Source organism: Bos taurus, chromosome 5, assembly GCF_002263795.3.
Source record: "Bos taurus isolate L1 Dominette 01449 registration number 42190680 breed Hereford chromosome 5, ARS-UCD2.0, whole genome shotgun sequence".
Taxonomy (NCBI): domain Eukaryota; kingdom Metazoa; phylum Chordata; class Mammalia; order Artiodactyla; family Bovidae; genus Bos; species Bos taurus.
The window spans coordinates 25,068,892-25,083,532 of NC_037332.1; the positions used below are offsets into that span (position 1 = coordinate 25,068,892).

Genomic DNA, 14,641 nt, shown 5'->3' on the forward strand with positions numbered 1-14,641 from the left:
TAGGATATTTAGCAGCATCTCTACACACCAGATTGTCAAGAGTGCCACAACTGCCTAGTTGTTAACAATCAAATATGTCTTTGAAAAGTGAAAGTGAAGGGAAAGTGAAAGTCACTCAGTTGTGTCCAGCTCTTTGCAACCCCATGGACTAGTCCATGGAATTCTCCAGGCCACAGTACTGGAATGGGTAGCCTTTCTCTTCTGCAGGGAATCTTCCCAACCCAGGGACTGAACCCAGGTCTCCCCCATTGCAGGCAGATTCTTTACCAGCTGAGCCACAAGGGAGGCCCTTAGACGTTTCCAAATGTCCCTGGTTTGGAATGGGCTGGGGGTGCTGTGCCTGCTTGAGAACTCATAGGCTGACAACTTTTAAGCTTTGTGATGTATGTTCTAAGACAGGTTGAAGTATTTTAATTTCCACTTCACAAATTAAGAAATTATTGTAATTAGAGGGTAAAAGTGTTGTGGAATGACTAGTTTCATTATTTCATTCATCTTTGTGGGCTTGACACAATTTCATGGTTGTTAATCACAAATCTCTTATTAAGTACATGACAGAATGTGGTCCACTGGAGAAGAGAATGGCAAACCACTTCAGTATTCTTGCCTTGAGAACCCCATGAACAGTAGGAAAAAGCAAAATGATAGGATACTGAAAGAGAAACTCCCCAGGTCAGTAGGTGCCCAATATGCTACTGGAGATCAGTGGAGAAATAACTCCAGAAAGAATGAAGGGATGGAGCCAAAGCAAAAAGAATACCCAGCTGTGGATGTGACTGGTGATAGAAGCAAGGTCCGATGCTGTAAAGAGCAATATTGCATAGGAACCTGGAATGTCAGGTCCATGAATCAAGGCAATTTGGAAGTGGTCAAACAAGAGATGGCAAGAGTGAATGTTGACATTCTAGGAATCAGCGAACTGAAATGGACTGGAATGGGTGAATTTAACTCAGATGATCATTGTATCTACTACTGCGGGCAGGAATCCCTCAGAAGAAATGGAGTGGCCATCATGGTCAACAAAAGAGTCCAAAATGCAGTACCTGAATGCAATCTCAAAAACGACAGAATGATCTCTGTTCGTTTCCAAGGCAAACCATTCAATATCACAGTAATCCAAGTCTATGCCCCAACCAGTAACGCTGAAGAAGCTGAAGTTGAATGGTTCTATGAAGACCTACAAGACCTTTTAGAACTAACACCCAAAAAAGATGTCCTTTTCATTATAGGGGACTGGAATGCAAAAGTAGGAAGTCAAGAAACACCTGGAGTAACAGGCAAATTTGGCCTTGGAATACAAAATGAAGCAGGGCAAAAACTAATAGAGTTTTGCCAAGAAAATGCACTGGTCATAACAAACACCTTCTTCCAACAACACAAGAGAGGACTCTATACATTGACATCACCAGATGGTCAACACCGAAATCAGATTGATTATATTCTTTGTAGCCAAAGATGGAGAAGCTCTATACAGTCAGCAAAAACAAGACCAGGAGCTGACTGTGGCTCAGACCATGAACTCCTTATTGCCAAATTCAGACTTAAATTGAAGAAAGTAGGGAAAACCACTAGACCATTCATGTATGACCTAAATCAAATCCCTTATGATTATACAGTGGAAGTGAGAAATAGATTTAAGGACCTAGATCTGATAGATAGAGTTCCTGATGAACTATGGAATGAGGTTCGTGACATTGTACAGGAGACAGGGATCAAGACCATACCCATAGAAAAGAAATGCAAAAAAGCAAAATGGCTGTCTGCGGAGGCCTTACAAATAGCTGTGAAAAGAAGAGAAGCGAAAAGCAAAGGAGAAAAGGAAAGATATAAACATCTGAATGCAGAGTTCCAAAGAATAGCAAGAAGAGATAAGAAAGCCTTCTTCAGCGATCAATGCAAAGAAATAGAGGAAAACAACAGAATGGGAAAGACTAGGGATCTCTTCAAGAAAATCAGAGATACCAAAGGAACATTTCATGCAAAGATGGGCTCAATAAAAGACAGAGATGGTATGGACCTAACAGAAGCAGAAATATTAAGAAGAGATGGCAAGAATACACAGAAGAACTGTACGAAATAGATCTTCACGACCCAGATAATCACGATGGTGTGATCACTGACCTAGAGCCAGACATCCTGGAATGTGAAGTCAAGTGGGCCTTAGGAAGCATCACTATGAACAAAGCTAGTGGAGGTGATGGAATTCCAGTTGAGCTATTTCAAATCCTGAAAGATGATGCTGTGAAAGTGCTGCACTCAATATGCCAGCAAATTTGGAAAACTTAGCAGTGGCCACAGGACTGGAAAAGGTCAGTTTTCATTCCAATCCCAAAGAAAGGCAATGCCAAAGAATGCTCAAACTACCACACAATTGCACTCATCTCACACGCTAGTAAAGTAATGCTCAACATTCTCCAAGCCAGGCTTCAGCAATATGTGAACTGCGAACTTCCTGATGTTCAAGCTGGTTTTAGAAAAGGCAGAGGAACCAGAGATCAAATTGCCAACATCTGCTGGATCATGGAAAAAGCAAGAGAGTTCCAGGAAAACATCTATTTCTGCTTTATTGACTATGCCAAAGCCTTTGACTGTGTGGATCACAATAAACTGTGGAAAATTCTGAAAGAGATGGGAATACCAGACCACCTGATCTGCCTATTGAGAAATCTGTATGCAAGTCAGGAAGCAACAGTTAGAACTGGACATGGAACAACAGACTGGTTCCAAATAGGAAAAGGAGTATGTCAAGGCTGTATATTGTCACCCTGTTTATTTAACTTATATGCAGAGTACATTGAGAAATGCTGGACTGGAAGAAGCACAAGCTGGAATCAAGATTGCCGGGAGAAATATCAATAACCTCAGATATGCAGATGACACCACCCTTATGGCAGAAAGTGAAGAGGAACTCAAAAGCCTCTTGATGAAAGTGAAAGCGGAGAGTGAAAAAGTTGGCTTAAAGCTCAGCATTCAGAAAACGAAGATCATGGCATCCGGTCCCACCACTTCACGGGAAATAGATGGGGAAACAGCGGAAACAGTGTCAGACTTTATTTTTCTGGGCTCCAAAATCACTACAGATGGTGACTTCAGCCATGAAATTAAAAGATGCTTACTCCTTGGAAGGAAAGTTATGACCAACCTAGATAGCATATTCAAAAGCAGAGACATTACTTTGCCAACAAAGTTTCGTCTAGTCAAGGCTATGGTTTTTCCTGTGGTCATGTATGGATGTGAGAGTTGGACTGTGAAGAAGGCTGAGCGCTGAAGAATTGATGCTTTTGAACTGTGGTGTTGGAGAAGACTCTTGAGAGTCCCTTGGACTGCAAGGAGATCCAACCAGTCCATTCTGAAGGAGATCAGCCCTGGGATTTCTTTGGAAGGAATGATGCTAAAGCTGAAACTCCAGTAGTTTGGCCACCTCATGTGAAGAGTTGACTCATTGGAAAAGACTCTGATGCTGGGAGGGATTGGGGGCAGGAGGAGAAGGGGAAGACAGAGGATGAGATGGCTGGATGGCATGACTGACTCAATGGACCTGAGTCTGAGTGAACTCTGGGAGTTGGTGATGGACAGGGAGGCCTGGCGTGCTGCGATTCATGGGGTCAAAAAGAGTTGGACACGACTGAGAGACTGATCTGATCTGATATGTCAAGCATTATCTTTGGGACGGGGGATAGAGAAGTGATAGAGAAGTGATTAAGTAAGCAAACTATCTTAACCTGTATAGACTTAACACTTTGATGAGAAGAGAGAGGGCAAACAAATAAATAGAAATATCATTTATAAAGTTAGAAAGTATTAAGAGTAGCAAAAATGTTAGGAAGGGGACTAAATAATACCAAAATGGGCACAGGGTGGAAGTATGAAATAAGGCAAATAAGAAAAGTCTTACCACAAAGGTGATATTTAAATAAAGACTTAAAGGAAATAGAGTATACAATGCATAAAGCTGAAGAAACATCTAGAACCAATTGCCTAAGGCAAAAGTGGAGCTGGGTTTGTTGTGAAATAGCAAGGAAATCCGGATGACTGGTTGATTTGACCACTTTTGCTTAAATCAACCAATAATTTGGCCAAAATAAAGTTCTCCATTGACTTCATAATCAGCTTTGAAATGGCAATTCCTTGATGTGGTTTCTTGGGGGATAAGGAACAGGGGAGGACTGGTCCTGACCACCTTATAACCTTTTGAGAATGTAAAGTGACCCTATCAAATAGAGAATAAATTCCATATGTTTTACTTATAGTTAGCTCCTTCAGTGCACTCCAAAAGGGGGAAGTGGTCTTCACATTTTCTCTTTTCCCATATTTTCCTTTTTGGTTTTATCTAAAAGAAAAGAAAATTTTCTGATTAAAAAAGACAAAAAATATCAGTCAAAAGTAAGTTACTTTTAAAGAAAGTAAACTATAATTTGACAAAACTGAGCTATATTATTACCTGATCAAAAAAATAGATGGGTCCAGTGTCCAAAAATTTAATTTCAGTAAAGTCTTCCATTCTACCAGGAGACCTAAGAAGGAGAAACTAGAATTCTGAAGTTAGGTTATCATGTCTGTAGGTAATATTTCAAAGCATTTGATGGTTTTAAAATTTAAATATTTTATTTTCAATGAAGTGTAAAAAAATTAAGGGGGGGGCCCAACCCTCCCTTTACCTCTACATTCATTTCATAGGCTATTGACTTGACATTGATGCAATCAGGATTTCATGCTCATGTCAATACTGAGTTTCTCAACCTTGATACTACTGACATTTTAGGCCAGGTAATTCTTTGCTGTAAAGTGTTGCCTTGTGCTCTGTAGAATGTTTAGCAGCATCTCTGGCCTCTACCTACCAGACACCAGTAGCATAACTTCTTACTCAGACAACAAAAAGTATCTCCTGACACTGCCAAACGTCTCCTGGGAATTAAAATTACCTCTTATTGGGAATGACTATGCTAGTGTAATGGCCAGGAGATGAAAGTTTTGATAGGGAATGATCTGGTGCCTATGAAGATGAGTGATACTACTGATGGCAGGGTCATCAGCACAGTGCAACTCAAACTGTGTCCCTGCACACCTATGGGCACCTTATCTTTGACAAAGGGGGCAAGTATATACAATGGAGAAAAGGTAGCCTCTTCACTAAGTGGTGCTGGGAAAACTGGACAGCTATGTGTAAAAGAATGACAGAACACGTCCTAAAACCATACGCAAAAATAAGCTCAAAATGGATTAAAGACTTAAATGTAAGGCCAGACACTATAAAGCTCTTCGAAGAAAACATAGGCAGTCCAATCTTTGACAAATTGCAGTAAGATTCTCTCTGACCCACCTTCCAGCTTGACGGAAATAAAAACAAAAATAAACAAATGGGACCTAACAAAACTTAAACACTTTTGCACAGCAAAGGAAACTAAACAAGATGAAAAGACAACCCTCAGAATGGGAGAAAATTACTGCAAATGAAGCAACTGACAAAGGGTTAATCTCCAAAATATATAAGCAACTCATACAGCTCAATATCAGAAAAGCAAAAAACCCAATCAAAAAATGGGCAGAAGACCTAAAAGACATTTCTCCAAAGATGACCAATAGACATATGAAAAGATGCTCAGCATTGCTCATTATTAGAGAAATGCAAATCAAAACTACAATGAGGTATTACCTCACACCAGTGAGAATGGCCATCATCAAAAAATCTACAAATAATAAACGCTGGAGAGGATGTGGAGAAAAGGGAACCCTCCTGCACTGTTAGTGGGAATGTAAACTGATATAGCCATTATGGAAAACAGTATGAGATTCCAGCAATCCCATTACGGGGCATAAACCTTGAGAAAAACCACAATTCGAAAAGACACATGTACCCTAATGTTCAATGCAGCAATATTTACAATATCCAGGACATGGAAGCAACCTAGTTGTCCATCAACAGATGAATGGACAAAGAAGTTGTGGTACATATATACAATGTAATATTACTCAGTCATAAAAGGGATAAATTTGAGTCAGTTGTAGTGATGTGGATGAACCTAGAGCCTCTTATATAGAATAAAGTAGGTTAGAAAGAGAAAAACAAGTATCCCATGTTAATGCATACATATGGACACTACAAAAATGGTCCTGATGAATCTAGCAGAGAACGGACTTGTGGACACAGCAGGGGACAAATTGAGAAAGCAGCATTGACCTGTATACACTATTACATGGGAAGTTGCTAAATAACACAGGGAGTCCAGCCTGGCACTCTGTGATGATGTAGAGGGGTGGGTCGGGAAAGGGGAGGTAGGCTCAGGAGGGAAGGGATATATAATTATACAGATATATGTATAATTATGACTGATTCATATTCTCATAAAGTGGAAACCAACACAAAATTGAAAGCAATTTTACACCAAATAAAAAATAAATAAAATTAAAAAAAATGTGGTCCCTGGGCCAGCAGCATCAGCATCACCTGGGACCTTGTTAAATTGCCCTCATGGGTTTGCAATGAAGAAGATGAGTACACAATAGAAGACTGGGCAGGTGCAACAGCATCAAAGAACTGGGACATGCAGTAGACTGAGGAGTATTAGCTATTATTAATAAGAAAATGTTTTCAAGGCTCAGGCTTGACTCTTTCCAAGGCTGAGAATCTGTTTAAAACGAGACTTGAAGTACACTAAAAGCTCCTGTTTAATTAAACATCTCTAGCTCATTGTCTTGCCACTATGGCTAAAGTTTCCATATTGAATAAATTGTATCTCCAAAATCCCTGGTTAAAGTGTAAATACAGGTATTTATGCTCTGATATATACATTTGTGAAAAACATCATGCTCTGTAAAATTATGCACTGAAAATAATTTGGTTAATGAGAAAAATAAGATTAGGACACACTAGTTAAAATGTATGCCACTTTGGAACCAAAGCACAAAAGAAAAACAGTAATTGGCACCACACAAAGAGCTTAAATAGTCCAAGCAGGCAGCCGTGGACAGAAGATGCCTCAGGGGATATTTAAAATAGACAGAGTAGAAATGCAAATTTATGAGTACTGAAATAATGTGGATGAAGTAGACCTTGCCAATGGGATTGACTTTAAGTTGGGTACAGAAAGAAATTAAACCTGCCAGAATCTAAAAGCCCTAAGTCTGGGGGTGTGCCCTTCTGGAAAATGATTCCTGAGTACTAGCACTCATTTTTAGCTTTTTTTTTTATTTTTTAGGAGTTGAAAGAGCTCTTGCCCATGCAGCAGCTGAACCAAAGACTTTTCCTTGTCCAATTGTTACTTCTGTGACCCCTACTTTACTAGAAAAATCAGGTATGGAAAATTGAGAATGACAATTTCTACTTACACTGAAATCATTCACTTATTTAACAATAATTAGCTAATTTGCATTATAGAAACAGAAATTGTGGTAAAGAGACAAAATGTTTCTTTGGGAAGAGAGAAGAAATAGCTTAAGCTAAAAATAAATATAAAGTGTTTCATATGAGGTCATTATCAGCTTGAAACAGAGAGCAGGCCTTGAAGAAATCAAGGAGGTAAGTATAGCAAAAGAAGGCAGTAAAAGGATGATTCTGAGAACATCAAACATTAAAGAACTTCAAACAGTTCTAGCATAGACACACAGCAAAAGGAAAGTTGGAGCTATCAAAAACTCAAGCACTAAGAATACCCTACATTCATCAAAAAATAGAAAAAGAAAACCTTCCCTACTCAATCTACAAAGCAAACATTACCCTGATACAAAAACCAGGCATCACAAAAATAAAGCCACAGTTCAAAATGGTTGCACTATGTTACATTTCGGGCTTTCTGCAACTATAAAGTGGTGGTTATGGAAACCATGGTCCTCAGTATCAATATCTAAAACGCAGCCATCACCTATTCCACATGTATTCTCTTTAAGGATTTTTTTCTTAATTTTTCTTAATCAATCCTGCTGTTATTGCTGTTTCTTAGCAAAACTAGAAAAAACAAAACTGCAAACATTGAACATAGCATTTTAGAAATTAAGATATTTAAAAGCTTCAATCTATAGGGAAGGGAAAATCACAATAGGAAAGGCAAGTATATAGTAAGGATTTAAGGCCACTTAAATAAAACAGTATGTGGATCAAAAACAACTACACTATAAAACAATTATAACTACAATTAACAGTAAAAGGATAAGCAGGAAGATGTAAAACAAGTCATCAAAATTGAAAATGTGGGGAAGGGGAGTATAAAAATGTAGATCTTTTAGAATGTGTGTGAACTTGTATATCTATTAGTTTAAAGCAAATCAATATAGTTATGGGTCCATATACTTGAACTACATAGTAAGCACAAGTCAAAAACAAACAATAGATTCAAAAAAATAATAAATAAAAAGAAAGGAACTCAAGCATACTACAAAAGAAAATCATCAAACCATAAAAGGAGAAACAAAAAGTAGAAATAAACAAAAAAGAACTACAGAAACAACTGGAAGGTAAGGATTAACATGGCAATAGGTACACATGGCAGCCCACTCCAGTACTCTCGCCTGGAAAATCCCATGGACAGAGGAGCCTGGTGGGCTGCAGTCCACGGGGTCGCAAAGAGTCGGACTCGACTGAGCGACTTCACTTTCCCTTTTCACTTTCATCCACTGGAGAAGGAAATGGCGACCCACTCCAGTGTTCTTGCCTGGAGAATCCCAGGGACGGGGGAGCCTGGTGGGCTTCCGTCTCTGGGGTCGCACAGAGTCGGACATGACTGAAGTGACTTAGCAGCAGCAGCAGCAGCAAGTACACATCTATCGATAATTACTTTAAGTGTCAATGGACTAAACGCTTCAATCAAAAGACACAGAGTGGCAGACTAGATTAAAAAACAAACAAACATGAATCTGTACTGTGTTGTCTATAAAAGACTCACTTCAGGGTGAAAGACACACACAGACTGAAGGTACGAGGAATGGAAAAAGATATTTCATGTAAATGGAGACAACAAGAAGGCAGGGGTAGTAACACTCATATCATAAAAAATAAAAGGCCACAAAGAGAGACAAAGACGGGCATTACATAATGATAAAGGGATCAACACAAGGAGAGGATATTATACTTGTTAACATATACACACCCAATATAGGAGCACCTAAATATAGAAAGCAAAAACTAAAAGACGCAAAGGGAGAAATTGACAATAATACAATAATAGTAGGAGACTTTAACAGGTCACTGTAATCAATGCACAGTTCATCCAGACAGAAGATCAAAAAGGCAACAGAGGTCCTAAATGACACAATTTAGATACAATAAACCTGTTGGATTTAATTGATAGCTATAGGACACTATATCCAAAAAAATTCAGATACACATTCTTTTCCAGAATGCATGGGGCATTCTCTAGGATAGACCACACATTAAGTCACAAAACAAGCCTCAACAAATTCAGGAGGACTGAAATTACTTCAAGGATCTTTTCTGACCACAGTGGTATAGAACTAGAAATTACCACAGAAAGAAAAATTGGAAAATAACAAACAGATGGAGACTAAACAACATGCTACTAAAAAACCAATGGGCCAACAATGAAATCAAAGAAGAAATTAGAAAATGCCTTGAGGAAAAGAAAAATGAAAACACAATTTTACAAAATCTATAGTAAAAGTAGTTCTAAGAGGGAAGTTCATAACAATACAGGCCTTCCTCAGAAAAAAAAAGAAAAACAAAAAGAAAAATCTCAAATAAACAACCTAACTTAGAAAAAAGAACTAGCAAAAGAGCAAACAAAACCCAAAGTCAGTAGAAGGAATGAAGCAATAAAAATCAAAAATGAAATAAATAAATAACATTTTTTAAAAATAGAAAAAAAATCAATAAAACTAACAGTTGAATTTTTGATAATATAAACAAATCAACAAACCTCTAGCCTGGCTCACTAAGAAAAGAGAGAAAACACAAACAAAATAAAAAATGAAACAGGAAAAATAACAACTGATACTATAGAAATACAAAAAAATTCATAAGAGAATATACGGACAATTATATGACAACCAATTGGACAACTGAGAAGAAATGGACAAATTCTAAAACATTCAGCATACCAAAATTGAGTCAAGATGAAACATAATTTGGACAGATCACTGGAAGTGCCATAGAATCTGTAATTTTAAACATTCCATGCAAACAAAAGTCCAGGACAGGATTGCTTCACTGGAAAGTTCTACAAAACTTCAAAGAAGAATTTACACCTATCCTTCTCAAACTATTTCAAAAATTCAAGAGGAAGGAAAACTCTTAAACTCATTCTGTGAGGCCACCATCACCTTAATACCAAAACCAGAAAAAAACAATACAAAAAATGAAAACTATTGGTCAATATCTTTCATGAATATAGATGCAAAAATCCTCAGCAAAATATTAGCAAACCAAATCCAATAATGCTTAAAAAGGATCATAAACCATGATCAAGTTGGACTCATTCCACGGTCACAAGGATAGTTTGACATATGCAAATCAATCAATGTGATACATCACATTAACAAAAGGAAAGACAAAAACCACATGGTCATCTCAAAAGATGTGGAGAAAAACATTTGACAAAATTCAACATTCATTTATGATTAAAAACTCTCACCAACATGAGTATAGAGAACTTAATATAATCAACAGTGAACATCCGACTCATTGGAAAAGACCCTGATGCTGGGAAAGACTGAGGGAAGAAGGAGAAGAGGGCATCAGAGGATGAGATAGCTGGATGGCATCACCAATGCAATGGACATGAACTTGGGCAAACTCTGGAGATGCTGAGGGCCAGGGAGGCCTATTGTGCTACAGTACACGGAGTCTCAAACAGTTGGACATGACTGGGTGACTGAACAACAACTTAGGCCATTTACAACAAACCCATAGCCAATATAATACTCAATGGTGAAAAGCTGAAAGCCTTCCTACTAAGTTCAGGAACAAAAGATGTCCACCCTACCTCTTCTATTCAGCTTAGTGCTGGAAGTCTTAGCCACAACAATCAGACAAGAAAAGAAATAAAGGTATACAAACTGGAAGGGAAGAGGTCAAACTGTCACTGTTTGCAGATGACACGACACTCTGTATAGAGAACCCGAAAGTTTCCACCAAAAACTGTAAGAACAAATAAATGAAGTCAGCACCGAGAGAGGATACAGGATTAATATACAGAAATATGTTGCATTTCTTTACATTAATGATGAAACATCATAAAGAGAAAATTTTTAAAAATCCTGCTTAAAATCATGTCAAAAAAATAAAACACCTAGGAATAAACTTAACCAAGGGGGTGAAAGACCTATGCACTGAAAACTGTAAAGCACTGATAAAGGAAACTAAAAATTATTCAAAGAAATGGGACGCTATCCCATGCTCTTGGATTAGAAGAATTAATATTGTTAAAATGGGTATACTATTCAAAGCAATCTACAGATTTAATGCAATCTCTATCAGAACACCCATGACATCTTTCACAGAACTAAATAATCCTAAAATTTATATGAAACCACAAAAGACCCAGAATTGCCAAAGCAATTATTCACAATAGCTATAGAGTAGAAACAATCCAAATGTCTTTCAACTGATGAATGGAAAATGTTGTGTAATTAGATAGTGGTGATAGTGGTACACTTACACTAACAACCACAGAACTGTACACTTTAAAATGGTGAATGTTGTGGCATGTAAATTATTGAAATTTTTTAAAAGGGATACCCAAGAGCTTCAGCCAGTTCTTACTTTAACTCATTCCCACCTAGACATGTCAACTTCCAGAGATCAGGTCCTTGAAAATATGTGAATGCCTTAAAAAGTACCTACTTTCTGTCTCACCAGCTGCTGCCAGTTTTCAGACTCAAAGAATACTAGAGAGCTGTTGATTCTAGCCCCAAAATAACTTAATACCAGTGTTCCATTCAGAACTTTAAGACCTGTTGATTCCGTTCAAGTCTTTCATCTCAGTAATCCTCAGTCACTGGAAATATAAGCTTGGAAAATCTAGATCTAGAATACCCCACTGAGTGTTAACTCATTTACATTCTGAATTTGTACCAGTTACAATGACTTTTTAAGTACCAGAAATCTGTTTTAACAATATAGAGTTGTAACATCTTACATGTTTGGAGGAAGAGTGACTAGCATAGGGTTTTTCAAGTCAGAGGCTGAATAATACAGTCAAGGGCCAGCATCTTTCCATTCTTCTCCAGATTTCATCCCCAGGGATCATTTTCTCAGACTTGAGAACATCTAAAAGAAGAGGAACTATGTTTTCTTTTCTTTCTTTCTTTCTTTTTCTTTTTTTTTTTTAAGATTTAAGGAACCTTTTACAGAAGTTCTCAGTGGCTTTTCTTCACGTCTCATTGATCAAAATTGCAACACATTTCTGTGCCTTAAGAAGTCATAGGAAGAGGGACTGGAATTGTTGTGTTTTAGCTTAGCTCAATCAGGATGCATCTTTGAACTCAGGACAGATTCACCCGATTAGAACATGGTTAGGCAGAAAAGAGTAAACACCTGGACCTAAACAGGCCTATGTTAGCAAGAGAAAAACTAAAAATGAATTCAGGATAGGTATCCAAAAGTGCCTATTATGGGGATACAACGTCTATGATCCACTTATCATGCATTCTCATTAAGGTAAAACTTTCCAGTTTGACAAAGCCCTACCCATTGACACAAAAGTTGCAGTCAGTTTTTACACTGCCACGTATGAAATTATGGCTTGGCAAGCAATGCTCATCAGACATTTAGGGAAAATCTGAAACATGGAAATGAAAGATCATGATAAAGATTTCTGGTTTCAATCATGATATAACAACTGATACTGAACATAAGACCTTCCACAGTATAATAACTGTTTTTAGATACTGGTCAATAGGAAACATAGATTCTGATTCCTAATAAAAGGGAAACAAATGAACAAGCTTGAGGATCACCACAGCTTTCTGTGTGTACGCACTTTTCAGACTACAGCACAGGGAAAGGCCAAACAAAGGATGGTGGTGTCACTGAGCTGAGGTGACGCAGATCAGATATCAGGGAGAAGAAAGCTGCACAAAGAATTGTGCACAGGCAAGGACTCCAGGAGACTAGGCGAAGAACAGCTTTTAGAGAACTTCTAGGGAGCTATGATCTGAGCAATGACCAGAGATTGCATAGGGATGGGAGATGTTAGCGTTTCAACCAACCACAGTGTAGAAATCTCATTAACCATCCCAATAATTTAGTAGACACCCTAGAAAGTCTGAGTCTTAGTAGTAGGGAGAATCTAGCACTATAGCGGCATTATTCAACAGAAATACAAGATATCACAAACATAAAATTTCTACCTTTTTTCCAAGTAACCAGGAACATGGTGGACCTTTAGACAAAGTGTGCCTACCAAAAGCAACCTACCAACTTTCAAAATAAGAAGAGGGTCCTGCTTGGAGAAAGTGGCAAGGAGAAGGTCCCGTGATATTACCAGAATGTTGGTTTGGGCTTTGAGACACTGAAGGAGGCTATCGAAGGCACCTACATTGACAAGAAACGCCCTTTAACTGGTAATGTCTCCATCCAAGGGCAGATCCTGTCTGGGATGGTGACCAAGATAAAGATACAGGGGACCATTGTCACCTGGAGACTGCCTTCACTGCATCCAAAAGTACACCTGCTTCCAGAAATGCCACCAGAACATGTCTCTCTACCTTTCCCTCTGCTTCCGGGACATCTGGATCGGGGACTTTGTCACAGTGGGCAAGTGCGGGTCCCTTGCACTTGCAAGGGACAGTGAGCCTCAATGTGCTCAAGGTCACCAAGACTGCTGGCACGAAGAAACAGTTCCAGAAGTTCTAAGACTGGATCCCTACTCACTGCCCCAAACAAAATTATTTTCCCAGATAGGTAGATAAACAAAATTTCCTAGTAACCTCTTGAAAAAAGTAAAAATGAAGGCAATGGCACCCCACTCCAGTACTTTTGCCTAGAAAATCCCATGGACGGAGGAGCCTGGTAGGCTGCAGTCCATGGGGTCTCTAGAGTCTGATACGACTGAGCGACTTCACTTTCACTTTTCACTTTTATGCATTGGAGAAGGAAATGGCAACCCACCCCAGCGTTCTTGCCTGGAGAATCCCGGGTACGGGGGAGCCTGGTGGGCTGCCGTCTATGGGGTCGCACAGAGTCGGACACGACTGAAGCGACTTAGCAGCAGCAGCCACAGCAGCAGTAACCTCTTGAAAAAAGTAAAAATGAACAGATAAAATTGTTAATAAAATATTTTACTTAACCCAGAATATCCCAAATATTGTCATTTTAACATGTACCCAACATAGAATATGAGATATTTTATGTTTTTTCATACTAAGCATTGAAATTCAGTGTTCGTGTTTCATTTACAGCACACTTCCGTTTGGACTAGTCACAGTTCAAGGGCTTAACAGCTAAACATAGCTAGTGAATTTCATATAGGACAGTGGTGCCTTAGAGTAAAGGTTACTCTAGTTCTGTATAAAAAAGAGCTTAAAAACAAACCTTGAAAGTACCACACTGAAATGCAAGTAAATTGACTACCTGAACAACTATTAAAAAGTTAATTATTAAGAATACTCTATTAAGAAAGACAACAAAAATTGCCCAAAGGAGAGTCTATGGCATCCAGCATAAGAAAAAAATTACTAGGCATGAGGAAAA

At 38.3% G+C, this 14,641-nt stretch overlaps 1 protein-coding gene and 1 pseudogene across 2 annotated transcripts in view; one reads left to right on the forward strand and one right to left on the reverse strand.

Moving 5' to 3' along the window:
* The window catches only part of LOC112446660 (uncharacterized), a 136,320-nt gene extending 124,088 nt beyond the window's left edge, over nt 1-12,232 (reverse strand). The window contains exons 1-3 of one of the 2 annotated variants that reach the window (XM_059886844.1): nt 12,087-12,232; nt 4,442-4,514; nt 4,245-4,330 (exon numbers count right to left, since the gene is read on the reverse strand). In XM_059886844.1, the coding sequence (XP_059742827.1) occupies nt 4,245-4,330; nt 4,442-4,514; nt 12,087-12,112 (185 nt within the window). In that variant the 5' untranslated portion in view covers nt 12,113-12,232. The remainder of the gene's footprint in view (nt 1-4,244; nt 4,331-4,441; nt 4,515-12,086) is intronic. The other variant, XM_059886843.1, reaches the window with a different exon arrangement.
* Nucleotides 12,233-13,322: 1,090 nt separating this feature from the next.
* LOC784037 (small ribosomal subunit protein uS17-like) lies at nt 13,323-13,804 on the forward strand (annotated as a pseudogene).
* Nucleotides 13,805-14,641: the final 837 nt, after the last annotated feature.